The following is a 20,173-nucleotide window of genomic DNA, read 5'->3' as shown; positions in this document are numbered from 1 at the left end:
ACATAAATAGTAAACACTAATATATAGTGGTTTCTGATCAAATAAATAAATAATAATTAAAAATAAATAAAATGTAGTGGTTAAAATCGGTTGTAAAATTGGACCTCACGCAAGTATGCTATATTTGTTTTAAATTCTCCTCCACCTGTTGATTATGCATGTGGCGAGTAGCTAGCAACATGTGAAGTTAGTTAGACATCTTGGTTGATGCAGATATTTACTAATATTCGGCTACGAATTTTGCCTAACCTAAACATTCACACATGCAGTTGTGTGTTTTTCAGTTATAAATTTCTCCGAATATCTTGACAAAGCCAGTGCGATCATCTTCTCCACTTCTTTTCTCCAGCAACACAATGTGCAGTTTAGAGAAGAGTGGGAACATTTTCATTCTAACTTCAACTGGTGACGACGAACACCGGTTAAATCCGATGTTAATAGAATCAATCCGAAACGCACTTAAACAAGTTCGCACTAACGCAAAACCTGGTTCAGTTTTGGTCACAACAGCACAAGGCAAATTCTTCTCCAACGGCTTTGATTTTAAATACGCTGCAGCTGCTGGATCCGCCACCGGGTCTTATGATCGGCTTAGTGGGATTTCAGATAGTTTCAAATTCGTCGTTGCTGATCTGCTCTCGCTTCCAATGCCAACTGTGGCTGTTGTTTCAGGTCATGCTGTTGCAGCTGGATTCCTTCTTGCATTAAGCCATGATTATGTATTGATGAGGAAATACAAAGGGGTTTTGTATATGAGTGAGTTGAATATTGGGCTAAACGTTCCTGATTATTTCATGGCTTTTTTGAAATCAAAGATTCCGTCTTCGAGGGTACGAAGAGATGTTTTGCTTCAGTCTATGAAAGTTACAGCGGAAAAAGCTGTGGAGATGGGGATTATAGATTTTGCTTATGATACTGTTGAGGAAACAAAAGAAGATGCTATGAAATTGGCAGTGAAATTGGGATCCAATAAATGGAATGGTGAAGCTTATGCTGATATCAGGATGAATTCATTTCCTGAAATTTGTGAATTCTTACGGCTTGTTGCCAATTTCAAGTCAGAGTTTGTTGTGGATATCAAATCCGCTTTATTATCTAAGCTTTGAATCAATGTCCAATTCCATAGTTATAACTTGTAAGCTACATTGATAAAGTTATAAATAAAACCAAGTGATGGAGAATTTACATGTAAAAATTTGGAGTACTGCCTAATGGATTTTGTCGTGCGTGCCTCGTCAAGCACAATTCTGAACCACAACCACTTGACCGAATAGAGATAAGAATCCTGGATCATTAGGTTAACATATGATAATCCACCTCTCCTCGGTGTACCAGAAACAACGTTATTGTCATGATAGCATGCAAGTGGGGTAAATAGTGAATATTCTCTTAGAGAATATATGTATAGTCGGATAAGTTTCAGCCCTCTTTCCTTAATAAACAATACTCTTTAACTTTCCTTACTAGCGGTCGCAGCAAATTTTAGTAAATGCTTGACGCACAAGAAAAGGGGTCGATCGGAAATCACGGTGCAGGAATTTTGGTACGTAATAGATTGAAGGTGCACCGGTTATATATATATATATGGTTTTACAGGGAGAATTTTTACAGCATTAGTTTGTTTTGTTAAAACTTGAAAATAGTGTCATGGCGGCGGAAGGAAACAACAATCACCATCATCCCTCCGACATGTCTCAGCAAAATCCAGCCTATCATCATAATCCCTCCGACGTGTCTCAGCAAACTCCTGCCTATCATAATCCCTCTGGTCATGGGTGGTATAGTTATTATCCGTCCAACATGTTTCAGCAAACTCCTGCGCATCATGATCCCTCTAATTATCATGATGGGTGGTATGATGGTTCTCCCTTTTATTATCCCTCCAACAAGCCTCAACCAACCCCCGTCTTTTACCCTCCTACCTTTCATTATCCCTTCAACATGCCTCAGCAAACCCCCGTCTTTTACAACGCGTCCGATTATGGTTCCAGCTACGCTCCTGGCTTTCGTTATCCTTGTAGTTGTAAGATTTCTTACAACTGCATTCCACTTAATCTGGTTGTCTATCTATGTAATCATCATGAACAATTATTTTATCCTTGCAGTTGTAAGATTTCTTACAACTGCATTCCAGTTAATCTGGTTGTCTATCTATGTAATCATCATGAACAATTATTTTATTGATTGAATATTCAGATGACTTACAAGATAGATGGAAATCTACAACAACACTTCTTGTAACCTAAACTTACTTTCTCTCTCTTTCAATCTCTCTTACAAGACTTGTCTTAGAATAATCTTAAAAACAACGACTCTCTCCTTTATATAGGATTTTACATAGTGGATGACAACTAAAAAACTCATTATTTTCGGGATCACTATGCGACACATTCGCTCATATACAATCGCTCATCTTCGCATAGCGTACCTCTTCCACAGTTCTTCACACTTTACTCGTGACTTTGCTGACATCATCTGGTGTGTCATCTCAATTTGTTGTGTGAGATGCTCCTCGCGTATGTTGTATTCTTCTCTTCGCATAATTAATAACTTGTGCGATATCTAACTCCTACATTTGCCTCTTCTCATTTCGCTTGATTCTTCAAAATGAGCGATATGAGAAATTCTCCATTTTCAAATCGCACATGCTTATCTTTTGCCATTTTATTTTGTCGAAAGTTATCCGGATTTCAAGCTCCTCTCTACACTTGTCGATTTTCTTCCTTTTTTACCAGCTTGAACCGTCTTCAACCGGTAACTTCTTTCCACCTATTTAACACTAGTGGAAAATGGGGTTTCTATGACTCACATCAAAGACCCTCGTTGACCGTAGCCGATACGTTGACCAAAGGTAGCGGTCTCTGATTCGGTAAAAACACGGAAAAAATCTGAAAGCCCAATAAGCGGTCTCTGAATTAGAAATTTTATTTACGGTTTTGCCATCATGGAACTACCGATTCCACGACCCTCAACCTCCGATTCAGATCTGGTGATCGATTTTGGGCCCTGCAGTTTCTGTGGTCATGATTTGCTTAACTTAAAAGAATGGTTGGATGATAACAATCCTCTCTCTCTCTCGTTTTTATCGTCTCCCCACTAAAGAAAATATCCTCTCTCTTTCACCGCATATCATCTCCCTATCACCTCATTCACCTCTGCTCTCGGTCTCCATCTCTTACCTAAAGAACCAGCACCATGGAAATCCCGTCTCTTGATTCTTCTTCTGATCAATAACCCCAGATGCCGCTAATTAAATCTCAAACCTACTGGAAATAGTTTTTCATCAGTGCTCCTTCTCAATTTAATTTCAATTTATTTTCGATTGCATCCATGTTTTTTTGTTTTCATTTTAGGGGTTTTGTCGAAATCTCTAACAACTTCTAAATAAACTATGATTGCCGTTAAATTTGTTCATTTTAGGGTTTGAGAATCTTGAGATGTTCTTCGATTTTCAATCTATACAGATATAGCTTTTCATGTTTTTGTTAGGGTTTTTAGTTTCTAGTTATTGATCTTCAATCCGAGAAGATTTAGATTCTAGGATTTCAATCATTGAATTAGATTGGTTTAAAACTCTGGTTCGTTTCTCTGATTTAACACTCAATTGAATCATTGTGAAGATATCAAGGGTTCTGAATCTTGAAATTTATTGAATCGTTACATCGTTTCAATGGTTCGTGAGGTTATTGCTATAATCTAGAGTTCTATTTGTGTTCTGTTTTTGGTTTTTCAATTCAGATTATAGGGATTTTGTTTTTGTTTTTTCAATTTGGGTTTTAGGGTTTTTTCAAAAGCTATATCTACTGCATTGATTTCGTTAATAATGAATTCATTTATAATTTTTGTTTCCCTCTTTCAAATTTTCATAGATCATGACTCGGTGTCTCTGAAATCCGAAGAAAAGGTTGAGGAAATATTCTTATGGAATGTTAACTGAACAAACCTAAGTAAAATTATCTAGTAATAGCACAATGTGATGTTTTTTTATTTAGATTTTTTGGTAATCAAATCTCAGTGTAATAATATTTATGGATATTAACAGGAGGAGTTTGAGAAAACTTAATCTCCCTTGAAGCATCAAACTAGATATGTTGCTGCATTTCTAGATCTGCAAGGTTTTCTGGTAAGTATCAGGAATTTATTTTGTTACGTTATTATGTTTCTGTTTGTGTATTTGGTTAAGGTTTTCACTATTCTTGTCAGTTTTCATCAGGGTGGCTGGTTATTGATGTTATTCGTGGTGGGATTATTCTTGGTAAGTTATATGTTCTACCTGTTCAAAGAAGTTATTGGGGTATTAAGATTGCTAAACCACATGTTGTTCTTTGTAAGGTAAATGGGAAATGTTGTTCTGTTACTGTAAGAATGGTTCCTACTCCTCTTGGTGATGGTATTGTTGCTGATAGAGTCTAATATAGAAAGTTTTTTTTACGCAGGAGTTGATTGGCTACTTTGAATGCTGTACTGGTTATTGTTAGTTTGTATATTGTAGCATAACAACCAATTTTATGCTGAATTCGCTGTTTATTTTTTATTAATACTGTGATTTTTTTACTGAAATTGTACAATTAAGATTGACTGTGCATTGCTTTTTATCCTGGTTATTGAGTTGTAGAGTTAGACTTGCGCATAACTTGTCATGAATTGATTTTTTTTAGTATAGTAGTTTAATGATATTAGATTGAAGTTTTTAGTAATCTAAATTGATGGTTTGTAAAAGCCTGCTCGAAATTTTCTGTGATAATGATTACAGATATTAAAAAATCAGGTGGTGTAGTAGTATGACTATTAGGATTCGTTTCAGGACCTATTATGAGTGTTGAGTATGTTGTAAGTAGAAATAATGGCAGTAATGTTCCCTTTTAAGGTTCCTTTGGTGGTATTAGATCAATGATTACACGCGCTTTACAGGCAATATGCGCTATTTTCATCAATATAGAACACTTCTTGTCCCATGATGTATCAGTTTTCATTAATAAAGAGTCCATCATGTATCAGTTTGTTTCAAGATGATCCTCTTCTTTTCTTTACCAACTAAACATTAGCTTTCTGACATTTGATGTTATTCAAGTATAGCAGAATGTACAGAACACTTCTTGTCCCATGATTTAGAATGATGATTTAGCTAGAAAATACAGGGGAAACTAAGATACTTTCAACCTAACTTTCAAATTTTGAGTAGCTTTTCTCAATATTCAGTAGCAGGAAGTTTAGCTAGGTCATATTAGGTTATACTGTGTAGTTCTGTTTAACATACCGCTTTTTCTACGAGTGTATTCGTAGTTTGTTATGCATTAATGAAAATTGGATCTTCCAATGTTCATGTATAGTGACTCTAACTCTCTACTGATTTTCGATGCAGGTACGGTGGGGGCATGAGTACAGCTAAAGTCGCTCTAGAGAGTGACACTGTAATGTGTAGCTTTCTAGGTACGTATACTTTACTTCTTTCATAGCGGTGAACTCAACAACTTTCAGTGGTATTTTGATCCTTGGGTCTGGTTTCTTGTTTTGTAATTGATGAATCTCCAAAATTACCTTGAGTTGATGTAGTCTCCTTGGACAAGTTCCGCGACAATGTCTTATGAGATATGCTCATATTGTTGTTTTGAGTTTCCTTTCCAGGGATAGAATATTTATGAAATTACAGGACTGTATCTTTGGATTCCCTGAGTTTGACATTAATATATGTCTACTAATTTTGGTGTGGTAACAGGCAAGAGGGTTAAAGAAGCATTTGAAGAGGCTCAATGCGCTTAAGCATTGGATGCTTGTCAAGCTTGGTGGTACCTTTGTAAGAATCAATAATACCTTTCTTGTGTATTGATATGTTCAATTTTGATGTTTATTTGGATTTTGGTTTTAATGGAAGATTTTCATCTCCGTAGGCTCCACTCAGTGTGTCAAGATACGAGTGATACAAACACCACTATTTGTATCTGGCATAAACACATTTCTGTAAGTTTTGTTTGGAACCAGGTTACCGGCAGTCATTGATGGTTCTTCTGCTGATATTGTACCTATCCTCTGCATTATCGGAGACTCATCTCTACAACGAATCAATGAACCTCATGAAGTAAGTTCTGCAGACAAACTTTGATTATCTCTCCACCTTTTTCCATTTATGTTTCTTAACTTTAACGATTCAGCTAGTTTTATACACATGTATTCTCTACTTGTAGAGATTTTTACACAATATGATGAAAACTCAAGGAGTCCTGATTGTAGCTGCAAGCTTGCAGATCATACTAGGATTTAGTCAAGTATGGGGATTTTTTTTGCTGTACACATTCAATTCGTATCTAAAGAATGTGTTGGGATATAATCTAATTGTATCTTACTTACTTAGTTCTTCATGATTGAATCACAGGTTGTTGTTAGAATTTACTAGGTATTTTGGACATGTATTCTCTGAACTCAGTATTTCATCCTTTTTTCTGTAATTTTACACTCAATGGATAAAATGAATGAATGTTAAAATTCTCAGTTTGATTATAAATTTCAGTTAAATTTGAATTTCAGTTAAATTTAAGGTTGCATTTGAATTTCAGTTTGACTTAACTTGACTTTAATCTGACTTGACTGTAGTTTGACTTCACTTGACTGAAATTTGACTTGAATGGCAGTAAGATTAATTCAGATTCAACCATTCAGGCATTTCAGCTGATCTGAATCTGTATTTTTTTATATTATAATTCAAATCTACGACCAGTTTAATGGGTCAACACCTAATGACGATTAGAAGGGGTCTCTGTTCAGAGACCCATGGTTTAGGGTCACGCAATAAAAAAACGCTTTATCAGCGACCCATTTAGAGACCGTTAGAAACGGGTCGTTTAACTTTTATATATGACTTGTCCTGACGGTCGTGGAACTTCTGTTTTCCACTAGTGTAAGGGTTTTGTCCATAAGATTATTCTTTCTTCATCATTCATCTTCTCTCTCTTGTTGCTATCCATCTTCGTCTGCTACCTCCTATTTCTATTGTTGTATTGATTTCTTCTGCTACTACTCTGCCATGAATTCTGAATCAAGGTTCGTTTCTTTTCTTCATGACGACTATCGATTTTAACCATTACTTATTATTATTATTATATGGTCTAATTCCCATACTTTCGCAGAAAAAGCTCTTCCGTTAGTGCTGTTCGAATTATGCAAAGACCCAACTCTTCTTCAAGTGAAAATAAAGAATCGCAAAAGAAAAAACCAAGTATCGATAATGAACCTCAAAACAAGGAATCTCAGAAGAGGAAGACTTCGCACAATAAAGAAGTAAGAAATACCCAGCTGTCTTTAAACAATATTGTTGCCTCTATTTCTTATCTTCGTTATTTTCGCAGGCTTCTGATGCTGAGATAGTTGATGGTAAGAAACAGAAAGTTAAAAAGTCTCGCAAACCCGTACCTCTCTCTTCAAATCTTTATATTTTAGATTTTAGCGCTGTAGATGTTGTTCTTGTATCCATAGCTCTACCTTCGCACGCTAATCCTCCTATCACTCCAACAATAAGTCAAACTCTTGAAAAAGATGTTTCCATTACCCATACATCTCCCCATGGTTCTGAGAAGAATGTTCCTGCTACTCCTTCTCCAACAAATCCTCCTATGGATGAGAATGCTTATGTTACATTCGAAGAACTTTTTAAAGATTCTCCTGCGGGTAAAGAGTTTTCTCTTAGCCAAACCCTGAAAAGTACTCCTCATGTTGCCTCTGCGAATCCATCGCATGCAAGTCAAATTTTTCCTTTACCCATTAGTTCTAGTTCTCATCCGAACCTCCCTCAAAATAAATCTACCATCCCAACAGTTTCTACTACTCCTCCTTCTCTTTCCTTACTGGATTCTTTTCCTTTGAATAGAAAGGCTTTGGATAGTGTAAAACTGACTACTCAAACTCTGCCGATGTTATCAACTCTTCCCAATCTTTGACCGATGATCCTTCCAAACTTCGCTCCTGTTCTTCCTTGAGTCAGCTTCTTCGTGAATTTCCTGTTGACAAAGCTTCACGAGATGAGGTCCTTTCTCAAATTGACCCGGGTTTCCACGTCGATCTAGATGTTTTGGTAATTATCCTTCGCACCTGAAATTTTATCTTCTTTAGTGACATTTCCATGTACTAATCCTTATCTTTTTCTTTTTAGGAATATCATCGTCGTATGATGCTGGGTGAAAAGCATTTTGAATCTAGCTGTTCTCAATTGGAACTTTCGCAGAAAAATATTTCTTTGGAAAAGGAAATACAAAGATTGAGAGGGGAACTTCAAATTTAAAATTTTGAGGCTGAAAATCTTCGCAGCGAAAATCAAAAACTTAGAGGTACTTATTTTTATCTTTGAGTCACTTATCGTATTCTTTATTTCTTCGCATGCGTTCATTTTTGTAAATTTCTTCGTGCATTTGTTAAGATTTAAACCAGAAGTGAACGAATGAGAGATATGAATTTCAATTCCTTGTTGAAGATACCCAAGCGAATAACGCAAAGTTGCAGTCTCAGCTAAATCAATTAAACAATCAGTATTCATATGCACATGATCAGATTAACCATCTTTCCCATGAGAATGACCATCTTACTCAAAAAATTGATTTTCTTAGCGATCAAATATCTTATTTTTCTAAGTTGTCACGCGACGCTGACTTACTTCATCAAACGTTATCAGAAGAGAACCATACCCTTTCTAAGGAAAAACTATCTTTCTCAAAGAAAGAAGCAATGTTTTCACAGCAGTATTCAATACTTCATGAAATAAATGAAAATCAAACGCGAATTCTTCGCATACTGAAGGAGAAGTATGAGACTTCGCTTAAAGATTTGAGCTCCCGAAATGAGAAATTAATTCAGAATAATATAAATCTTTCTGTGAAGAAGAATCAATTTCAAGAACAACACAGTCAACTGAAGAATTCTTATGACGTTCTTAAGAAAAAGAACAAATCACTTTCTTCTGAAGAAAAGAAAATTCGCTCTAGTCTCAGTGGTTCAGTTGGTGATGGATTTGATAAGGCTATGGAAAGTACAAAGGACAATACCCTTGCTTTTTCCAAATTCTTCCAAGGTAGTCAGCTAGGGTTGACCGCCTCATGATGATTTCTCAGCATTTTTTCGCATAATATTAATTTTTATTTCTATTTATGGCTATTTATCATTTTTTGTAGATTCTGAAAAATCGCACCAGTCTGCTGTTGCTCAACTGAGTTCTGAATTATCCAAAGTTCGCAAAGAATATGCTAATCTGTTATTGACGGGATTCTTTTAAGAAATTCTCTTCCAGCAGTAAAACTCCCCATATGCAATGTGGGTGCAGATGAAGAATATCCTGAACCAGATAGCGATTTTGACTTTTTAAGCGACGATGAAAAAGATCAGGTGATGAAGAAATTCAGCAAGAAGAAGAGAAATCCACTAATGATGCCGGTACCGGAATTGAGAATCCCGAGTCCAGTGCTAAAGTCTGATGTTACTGTTTGATCATTCTTGATTTCCTTTCTTTATTTTGATGTTTTTTGATCCTTCGCATTTTTAGTCTTGTTTGTTGCAAGGAAGATAATATATTGTTGTTTTAATTCCCATACTTGCCTCTTATTATATTTCTTGTAAGAAACAATTGTGCGAATTTATCTGTAGTTTGTTTAATTTTCTTGGGAGGTCTTATTTTGCCTTCCCATGTTAAGGTCTTATCTTGCCTCATTTTTTGTGCGACGAGATCGCAGGAGGTCTTTGTATTTTAGTACATCGACCCATTGATCTCGTCTTATCTTTTTCCTTTGTATTATTTCCTCGTCAGGTTTGTCGCATAAATATCACAAGTCTTAATATTCCCATGAGTAAACACCTTATGACATTTACGTCTTTTGACACAATTCAGCTCCCTAATGGAGGGTGCCGTCCTTATCTTCCCCTATGGTGCCCCTTCAAGGAAGATTACCTATATCTGGTTAAGATTATGGCTCTTCCCATCCGGTTTTTCAACAACCAGTTGATTTCGCAATCTCGCATACACTACCTATAGGGTTTTTGGCTGCAAGATCGCACCCTAAGTGGGGTATCTTCGGACCGAGTGCATCATAGTCAGGACTTGTCAAGAGTGGCAAGGTACGCTCCAGACGTCCCGGGCACTCTTGTCTCAACCGTGTACCTCAGCGCCCTGATCGAGTTTCTGCACTCCTTAGGAGAGCCTTTCTCACCTTAGGCTCTCAATCTAAGATTAGTATCTTAGACTGAAAATTTAAGGTATCTCTCCCGGATGGGCATCATCTTTTAATTATCACCCCAAATCTCCACAACTCAAGTTCCGGGGTCGGTGTAGCCTTCCCTTGAGTCATGCCTTCTAGGTCTTTCCAATTATGACGTGCGTTAGGTCTTACTATTCGCCATATTTGGATTCATATCCAATCTGATAATAAATATCACTTTCTGTATCCTTTTACCAAGGTCTTATTTTTCTTTTATTAACTTTTTAGCGAAATATTCGCACTACATATCTGTTCAAAAATATGATCTTTTAGAATTTCAACTGTTTGTCCATGCGAGTTGATTCGCAAGTAACTATGGATAATATTTTTTCAAGAACTGTCTATTCCAAGGGCGATCCAACTTACGACATGTATTTCTTCCTTCAGGATCCATTAATTCATAGGCTCCCTCTCCGACTTATATAAGGTCCATCACAGCTTTTCTCCAACTTTCCATCTTTTCCTCTTTGATACACTGGAATTTCGCGTAGCACTAATTCGCCTGGTTGGAACTCTCTTATTTTAATCCGCTTATTGTATTCTCGAGCTAGTCTTTTTTGATAATTTTCCATATGCTGCAAAGTGATTTCTCTTACTTCCTCCAAATCATCCAAATTTGTTAAAATAAAGTCCGTACTTAAATTCTTTTCCCAAGCTTCTCTTTTTGTAGTAGGAATTATCACTTCTGTTGGTAGCACTGCCTCTACTCCATATTTTAGGCAGAAAGGCGACATTCCTATTGCTTCTCTCCTTGTGGTTCTGTAAGCCCATACTACATTATGTACTTGTTCGCACCATCCTTTGTTGTGCCCTTCTAACTTTTTCTTCAGGTTGTCTGCGATTTTTTTGTTTGTAGCTTCTACTTGTCCATTACTTTGAGGATACAAAGGAGTAGATTTGCCACTTTGAATTTTGAACGCATTGAGCAGCATTGTTATATTCTCGCCTTCAAACTGCTTCCGATTATCAGACACCAATTGTGCAGGAATTCCAAATCTGCATATAATATTTTCAAAAATGAATGTGAAGATGTCTTTATCGCGAATGTGTTGAACTGCTTTTACTTCTGCCCATTTAGTGAAATAGTCAGTTGCGACAATTAAGAATCTTATTTGTCCCGTCCCTAGTATAAATGGTCCAACAATATCTATCCCCATTTTCCAAAGGGCCACACATTTGTTGATGTATTAAGCATAGCCCCAGGTGCATGTATTTTCTTTCCATGACGTTGACATTCTTCGCATATTCTCGAAACTTGTTTCACATCTTCATGCATATATGGCCAATAATAGCCCTGTATTTTTACTCTATATCCGAGTGATCGTCCTCCACTATGATTTTCAGCATCGCCATAGTGTAGTGCCTTTAGAATTTTGATTCCTTCTTTTCGCGTAAGACATCTAAGTGAAGGTCCAAGGAATGACCTTCTATAAAGAACGCCATCCCTTAATTCATAATTTGTCGCACGACTCTTTAGTTTGTGTGCTTCTAACCTTTTCTTCGGCAATTCACCCTTCTCTAAATAAGAGTGTATCTCTGTTCTTCAGTCTACTTCTATCACATGTTCTTCTTGTGTATCATCTATAATCATCACATCTACTTGCACTTCACCCTTTTCTATATATGGTAATAATAGTGTTTGTATTTTTATATCCCTTGCGACCGGATCTACTAACATTGATGGTATGAACGCCAATGCATATGCAAGTCTATTATCTTTTCTCCCTATATGTCTCCAGCATATCTTTGGAATTTGCTTTGCTAAATCCATAACCAATCTCCTATATTTTTGCAAAAATGGTTCATTACTACTATATGTGCCTTCTATCTGACGAATTACTAGCTGAGAATCACTAGTTATTCGCGCATCCTCAATCTTCATTTTAATTGCTAATCTTAGTGCGTGAACGACTGCTTCATATTCAGTTTCATTATTTGTTGATGCGAAGTCCAATCTGAAAGAGTAAGCCATTCTCGCTCCTGTTTGTGAAATGAATACAATACCAATCACATTGCCTTCTCTATTAGAGGATCCATCCACCAAAATATCCCATCTATTTGGGTTTCGCTCAGTTAATAAATCATTAGGATATCCATGTTCGTCATCCACCTCCATAATTTCTTCTACATATTCATCTTCTTGTATTGGAAATTCTGCGAGAAACTCTGCGATAACTTGAGACTTTGGTGAAGAAAAAATTTCATAACCGATCTCATAATTTCCTAACTGTGCATTCCACCTTTCTATTCTTCCGGATCTCTTCGAATTCTTCATTGCGTTTTCAATTGGTACCCTTGTTAATACTTTAATTTCGTGGGCTTGAAAATAAATGCGAAGCTTGAATGATGCATATACCAGGGAAAGAATCATATTTTCGATTTTTGAATAATTTTTCTCTGCGCTGTTATATGTTTTGCTTATGTAATATATCGGTTTCTCCACACCTTCCTTTTATCGTAATAATACTGCACTTAGTACATGAGATGTTGATGCTAGGTACAATAACAATTCTTCTCCTTGCTTCGCCTTTTTCATAATAGATAGGTTCACCAAATAATCTTTTATGCTTTGCAATGCTTTATCGCACTCCATTGTCCATTCAAATTTGGTTCCCTTCTTTAGTATATTGAAAAAGTGTTTACATTTGTCTGAAGATCTTGCAATAATCTTCCCAATGATGCAATCAGTCCATTTAACTTTTGAACATCTTTATCTTCCGCAGGTGGTGGAATATTTCTAATCTCTTGTACCTTTTCCAGACCAACTTGTATCCCCTCTTTGGATATAATATATCCTAAGAATTTTCCTGATGATACACCAATTATACATTTTTATAGATTTACTTTACTATTGAATTTTCGCATCTGTTCAAAAATTTCTCGTAGATCATCAACATGATCTTTTGCCTCTTTGCTTTTAATCAGCATATCATCAACATAAACTTCCAATGTTTTATGTATCCATTTTTCAAATACTTTCTGTACCATTCTTTGATAAGTCGCACCGGCATTCTTCAATCCAAATGAAATTTTCGTGTAACAATATAATCCTCTTGGTGCGAAGAAAGCAGTGTGTTCTTGATCTTCTTCTGCTAATGGAATCTTATTATAGCCTTTGTACCCATCTAACATCGTGACTCTATCATTTCCTGATGCGGATTCCACCATTCGAGGTATGTCGGGTAGAGGGAAGCTGTCTTTAAGGCACACCTTATTTAGATCTGTAAAATCTATACAAATCCTAATTTCATTGTTCTTTTTAGGTACGACGACCATATTTACTATCCATTCTGGATATTTTGCCTCCCTTATAATTCCTGCATCCAACATTTTTTGTAGTTCTTCTTCGATTTTAGGATGATAATCAGTTGCAATTTTCCTTATTCTTTGCTTGAATGGTTTTATATTCTTCTTAATGTCTAATTTATGACATGCGACAGACGGATCTATTCCTGGCATTTCTTCCATACTCCACGCGAAAATATCATTATATTCTCGCAGAATGTTTATTGTTTTTTCTTCTTCTTCTTTATCCATTTTTGTTCCAATTCTTAATATTTTTGGTTCTTCGTCAGTTCCTATATTTTTATCTTTTGTTGGTTCTGCTGCAGTAATATTCGCCTTTGGCTCGCCCATAGGTGTTGGTTCCTTAATTTCTTTAATTTTCTCGCCTTCCTCAGGTGGTTCTTCACCTGGTATTCCTTTTCCTTCTTTCGCTCTTATCATGTATATTCGAAACTCCTCTTCTTTTATCTGTTCTTTTGATTTTCTCCATCTGTCCTTTCATTTCTTTGCTCGTTCTTCATAATTTCTCACATCTATTTGATTACAAGTATTCGCAACCTTAATGTCTCCTCTGATTTCACCTATATCGCTTGGAATTGGAAATCTGATACATTGATGTAACGTTGACGCTACTGCCTTTAATCCATGTACCCATGGTCGTCCCAATAACATGTTGTATGGTGACTCAATGCCAAGCACACACAGTGTTATCTTTGTTTCAACCTCTCCCAGTAATATTCGCATCACGATTTCTCCCTTTGGTTTTGTAATTGTTCTATTGAATCCATGAATGTTATATGGTATGGGTATCATTTCTTCATCTTTGTATCCCATTGCTTTGAATGTGCGGTAAAATAATATATCAACTGCACTTCCTGTATCTATCAATGCCTTGTCAATCGCCCATCCTTCAAATTTCCTCTGTTTTTCAATAATGTTTTCTCGCTCGACTGTGACCGTAATTACCAATGGATCTGTTCGCTGTAAGTTTTCTTACAACTACATTCCACTTAATCTGGTTGTCTATCTATGTAATCATCATGAATAGTTATTTTATTGATTGAATATTCAGATTACTTACAAGATAGATGGAAACAACAACACTTCTTGTAACCTAAACTCACTTTCTCTCTCTTTCAATCTCTCTTACAAGACTTGTCCTAGAATAATCTTAAAAACAACGACTCTCTCCTTTATATAGGATTTTACATAGTGGATGACAGCTAAGAAACCCATTATTTTAGGGATCACTATGCGACGCATTCGCTCATATACAATCGCTCATCTTCGCACAACGTACCTCTTCGCACAGTTCTTCACACTTTACTCGTGAATTTGCTGACATCATCTGGTGTGTCATCTCAATTTGCTGTGTGTGAGGCTCCTCGCATGTGTTGTATTCTTCTCTTCACATAATTAATAACTTGTGCGATATTTAACTCCTACAATCCTTCCAATATGTATCACCAACCCTACCAGCAGCTTGCTTCTTTCTCCACTGTCCCTAAACCTTATCCTGCGTCGAATAACGTGTATGAAAAGTGCACTGTCCCTAAACCTAATCCTGCGTCGAATAGCGTGTATGAAAAGTGCATTGTCCCTAAACCTAATCACGCGTCGAATAACGTGCATGAAAAGTGTGGTGATAGCTATGGAGACGAAGATAAATCCTGTGCAAGCGAAAATTGTTCTGATGAAAGCAGCTGTGAATCCTGTGCAGGCGGAGATTCTGATGAAAGCTGCTCTGAATCCTTTGGATGGGTATTGGAAGATTATCCTGATGAAAACTCTAATGCAGAGCCTCAGATACCTGCAGATTCTAGCTCTCAATTTGATCAGCTCACTCAAAGTCTCATTTATAATTTCGATGAAAATGAACCTTTCGAAGCTTAAAATTGATGAAAATCAATTCTACTTTGTCCTTGTAGATGGTTATTATAGAAGGCATTTATCTAAGGGAGGGTATGGAGTAGTTGTTGGTAATGATCAGCCTGGTAGTGCTCCAGTTGTGGCGCTAAGTTGGCTCTCCAAATTTTGGAGCTGTATCAGAATATTTCATACCTTAGAGGGCATAGAAGCAGCTCTTAGGTTAGTCAAAAAATATGGTATCAAAAAGTTTTATGTGGCATGTAACAATGGCCGGATTGCCACCGATGTTTCGACTTGCGTTGAATCATTTAAGGAAGGATGTTTCAATAACCGTGATGGTCTCACTCCTCACCAAGATATTGATACATTTTGCACTACTTGTTGCGTTAAGAATTGTACTGGGGAAGAGCGTTCTCACGTGGTGAAAGTTTTGAAGGAGATTGTAACGTTGGGTGCTACTCCTTGCTATAATATTTTTGGTGAGTTGGTCAGTATTATTTATAAGAGAGAGAATAGAGCTGCTGATTTTCTTGACAAGTGCGGGGAACAAAAAGAGTATCAGCGCCACGAAATACCCCCTCAAGTTTTTCAATATTTGACGGAAGATTTCAGGGCAGGTGACGGCCCAGAACACATTAAGACCGACCAAACTTGAGAAAGTGGTTGATGAACATGGCGCGGTTTATTTTCCTGCGTTAATCATCTGGACCAGATGTTTTTCATTTAATTGTTAGATGTCATTTATTAGTTGGCCTTTGTTAATTTGTTCAGTTTTTGTCGGTTTCTGCTTTCCTACCTAGCCAACCCATCTTGAATACATATGTATACTCCAGTGGTTGGTGAAGACGTACATTCTGATACGGCCGGTACCAGATATCAACGATGCCTTAATAGAACTTATCTAAGTATCTCTTATTTCGAAATGCATGAGTCTTAAAGTGCCATCTGAATTTAGACCAATTGGTCTATATAATGCTTAAGATTATTTCAATTTTTTTTGGCTAACAGGATTAAACCTCTTCTCAAGAAGTTAATTTGACAATATTATAATTACTCATGAAATGATACATTCTATGAAGCATAAGGAAGGTGTCAGTGGCACTATGGCCATAAAATTGGACCTGTCAAAAGCTTTCGACAGGTTAGAATGGAATTTTCTCATTAAAGTCCTGGAATATTTTGGTTTCTGTCCTGAATTTTGCAAATTAATCATGCAATGTGTTTCGACTACTAGTATTAACAATCTTCTTAATGGTTCCCCTTGCAATCAGTATGAACCAACTAGAGGAATCAGACAAGGGGATCCATTATCTCCTTATCTGTTTATTCTAGCTATGGAATATCTCTCAAGATCTTTGCTTGCTGCTGAAATGAATAAATCTATTGTTGGTGTTAAAGTTTCTAGGAAAGCCCCTCTTATTTCTCATTTGCTTTGTCCAGATGACATTTTGATTTTTGGACAAGCTGATATGAAACATGTCGATAATTTCTTGCAGATTATACAGAATTTTGGTAGTATCTTAGGACAAATGCTCAATTTTGATAAATCTTGTGTTTACTTTAGTAAAAATCTTAGTCTTAGCACTTGCTATGAACTTGCTTCTGCATTTAACATGAATCTTATAACTGATGCTGAAAAGTATCCTGGTGTTCCACTTTTACTAGGGCACTCTAAGGTAAAATATTTTGACCCCATTGTTCAATCTTTTGAAGCAAGGTTAAGAAATTTTATAGGAACAACTCTTTATCAAGCTGGTAGGTCCACTCTTATAAAACCTGTTTTGAATTCTTTACCTACTTATCAGATGGGATGTTTCAAAATTCCAACTACTTTGCTTCATAAACTTGATTCTTCGCGGAGAAACTTTTAGTGGGGACATAAAACTGGTAAAGGGATTAAATTTCTTTCTTGGGATAACATAAACAATGCTAATAACATGGTAGGTTTGGGTTTCATAGACTTGGAATCTTTTAATGTTGCTCTCATTTGCAAACTGGTATGGAAAATTATTAATGATCAGGATGAGTTATGGGTCCATATTTTAATAGCTAGATATTTCAGTAACTGTAGTATTCCGCATCTACAAAAACTCAATGATAACTTTTCTTTTATCTGGAGAGGAATCTATAGGTGCATAGAAATTATTAAGAATAAGAATTTCTGGAGCATCAGATGTGGTACTAAAGTCTGTATTTGGCTTCATAAATTGGTCATAGAATTAGATAATCCTCCTATACCTGGTGAAGGGCTAGTTCATACTGTGGCTTACACTCATGTCTCTGATTTATTCTATAATGATACTAGAAATTGGAATGTGCATCTCATACATTATTTATTTGAGCCTGTTTCAGCTAAGAAAATCCTAGATATGAATGTCCCTGCTATTGGTAATGATACTGTGATATGGCTACCTGATAGAAGAGGTATTTTTTTTGTTAAAAGTGTTTACAATGTGCTGAAAAGAAGGCCTAATAATATTGCAGGTGTTCACTAAGTTCCTACACAGGTTTGGAAGGTTTTATGGAAAATCCATTTACCTCATGAAGTGAAATTTCTAGTTTGGAAATGTATAAAGGATATAGTTCCAACTAGGGATAAACTTTCTAATGAAATTGATGTGCATTGTAGTCTATGTAATCATCCTTTGAAATCTGTTGATCATCTCTTCATTAATTGTGCTTATGCCAAGTCCATTTGGTTAGCTCTAAATGTTAATGTTGGAAATATTATTGCTCAACATGGTTACTTTAGGAGCTGGGTGATTTCTTGATTTACAACTAGTAACAATTTGACATTTGGCTCAGGAATTTCTAGAAGGGAACTAAATAAACTCTTAATGTCTTCCATTTGGTTCTCCTGAAGGGACAAATGCTCTAAGGTTTTCCAGAACTGTAATCCAAATAGATTTCTAACCTTAGATGACATACACAAGTTTACAAATTTTAATCATGCCAATACTGTAACTGTGGCTGATGCGTTGCGGGTTTTGGGATGAAAACCACCTGAAAATGGTTTTCAAAAGATCAATCTTGATGCTTCTTTTATTAAGGAAACTTTACAAGGTGGTACTGGTCTAATTGTGAGAGACTGTGCATGTATCTGCTTTGGAGTCCAAGGGAGCTATTACAATTAAGAAATGATGGACGGGATTGAAATTGAAGAATTGGAGTGTAGAGCAATGAAAGCTGCTACAATTTGGGCAACAATAAACAGTCAAGACAACATCATCTTTGAATTTGATAATGAGTCTTTAGTTAAGTCAATGAATGAGTGTACTTTTTATGTTCACTGGAAAAACCAGTCACCAGTTTTAGACATTAGATTTCTCTTAAGTAGGATTAGTCATTGAAAATGTTTATCTGTTAAGAGAAATTCCAGTGGAATAGCAGATAAAATTGTCAAAAAGGCAATACAGTTGATGGATGATTTCTAGTACTCTCATAATTTCCCACCTGGCATTCAGGGATGGATATCTGGAGAGACAGTTGTAATTTCTTCTTAATATCAATACAATAAATTTCGAATAAAAACAAAAACGATGCTTTTCTGTTGAGAACCATTACTAGCTACATGAATTTTGCATTTACACTCACTTTATGACCGTGGGATATGGTTTATACTTGATCTCAGAATGAGTTTGATGGGAATCAATTGTAGAATTTCAAGAATCTCGAGTGCCTTTCTTTTACTTAGCTCATTGAGGAGTTGAATGGTTCTATGAAACTGGAGAGTTTTGGTCCTTTTCGGCCGTCTCACCTATATAAAATACTCCACGAAGGAATGGGTATCACCCAGTGTCCAATCCATTAAAATGACGGATATCAGAAATGAACGCATGTTCAGTCCATTACCCAATAAGTAGAATATACACGGGTGGACGAATGAACTGGGTGGATGCAGATGGAGCGACGAATTTCAATACATCATTACCTAAAACTAATATTAATACTGTGTATGATAAACATCGTCAGAAAAAGACACCCAACTTTGTGCTTTTCTCTCATTCTAATCCCGGTTATTTTTCTGGCTTCTAAATGTAAGTACCTTGCTCACGTTCTAGCTTATTCTTCATATTTTAGTGTAACATTAATTTTATTTTCTGGATTGAATATCCAATGGGTGATATATCACCCACACCCAATCCGTATTGGTCTCAGATCTATTCCCATGTTCCGGTCTTTCCATTTGATGTACTCATTTCTTGGGTAAAGTCTCCCAACTATATTGGAAAATGGATTGGTTATCCATAAAAGGTTTTCTTATAGTTTGGCTCTTCAAATGTAGAAAGACTTGTTGGGAATCGCCGGTCGAGAAATGGATTAGATGTCTACCCACTAAAATGCGGATTGATTTGTATAAAAACCTTGGATGCGGGTGTTTTTGCTCACCCCAACTTAGAAGTGCATTACGAAGTCTAAGTCCTTTTTTAAGAACTCGTGATTATTTTAAATCCCGAATTCGTAATGGGCCACTGGATGCTAGGGCCAGGAGTAGGCGTGACATAGTGAGATGGACAGTTGGGTGCAGCTCCTATGTCGCTGGAAGATACGATTTAACTATTCAAAGGGCTTCTAGAATCTCATGACCATGTACATGTCCTAGTTTCAGCTGAGGAAGTTATGAATTAGCACCACTATGCATAAATCATCAAAAGGAAAAAAAAAATGTGTTTCCAATCTAATTAAGATTTTGTACTTAGCGAGATTGCAAGACTCTAAGTATCCCCACTGCAACATACTTATTTTTCGAAGTTTGATTAATTTCTTAGCAGCTGAGCTAATTAGAGAAC

At 36.3% G+C, this 20,173-nt stretch overlaps 1 protein-coding gene across 13 annotated transcripts; it reads left to right on the top strand.

Annotated features, from left to right (window-relative positions):
• Positions 1-290: 290 nt before the first annotated feature.
• Positions 291-9,564, top strand: LOC113274573 (enoyl-CoA delta isomerase 2, peroxisomal-like). Of its 13 annotated transcripts, none has more exons than XR_003323074.1 (11): positions 1,103-3,673; positions 3,870-4,123; positions 4,204-4,255; positions 5,363-5,430; positions 5,717-5,794; positions 5,889-6,076; positions 6,183-7,035; positions 7,122-7,272; positions 7,341-8,062; positions 8,141-8,315; positions 9,153-9,564. XR_003323074.1 is itself a non-coding variant. In XM_026523957.1 (6 exons), the coding sequence occupies exon 1, from the start codon at positions 357-359 to the stop codon at positions 1,104-1,106; it is 750 nt and encodes a 249-aa protein (XP_026379742.1). In that variant the 5' UTR covers positions 291-356; the 3' UTR covers positions 1,107-4,123; positions 4,204-4,255; positions 5,363-5,430; positions 5,717-5,794; positions 5,889-6,076; positions 6,183-6,486. The 13 variants fall into 13 exon arrangements, 1 of the variants encoding a protein (XP_026379742.1); XR_003323073.1 differs by having other exon boundaries at positions 1,103-3,682; XR_003323077.1 differs by having other exon boundaries at positions 1,103-3,904; positions 4,043-4,123; positions 4,214-4,255.
• Positions 9,565-20,173: the final 10,609 nt, after the last annotated feature.

Source organism: Papaver somniferum, chromosome 4, assembly GCF_003573695.1.
Source record: "Papaver somniferum cultivar HN1 chromosome 4, ASM357369v1, whole genome shotgun sequence".
In the NCBI taxonomy this organism is placed as follows: domain Eukaryota; kingdom Viridiplantae; phylum Streptophyta; class Magnoliopsida; order Ranunculales; family Papaveraceae; genus Papaver; species Papaver somniferum.
This window is presented reverse-complemented; position numbering and strand designations above follow the sequence as displayed.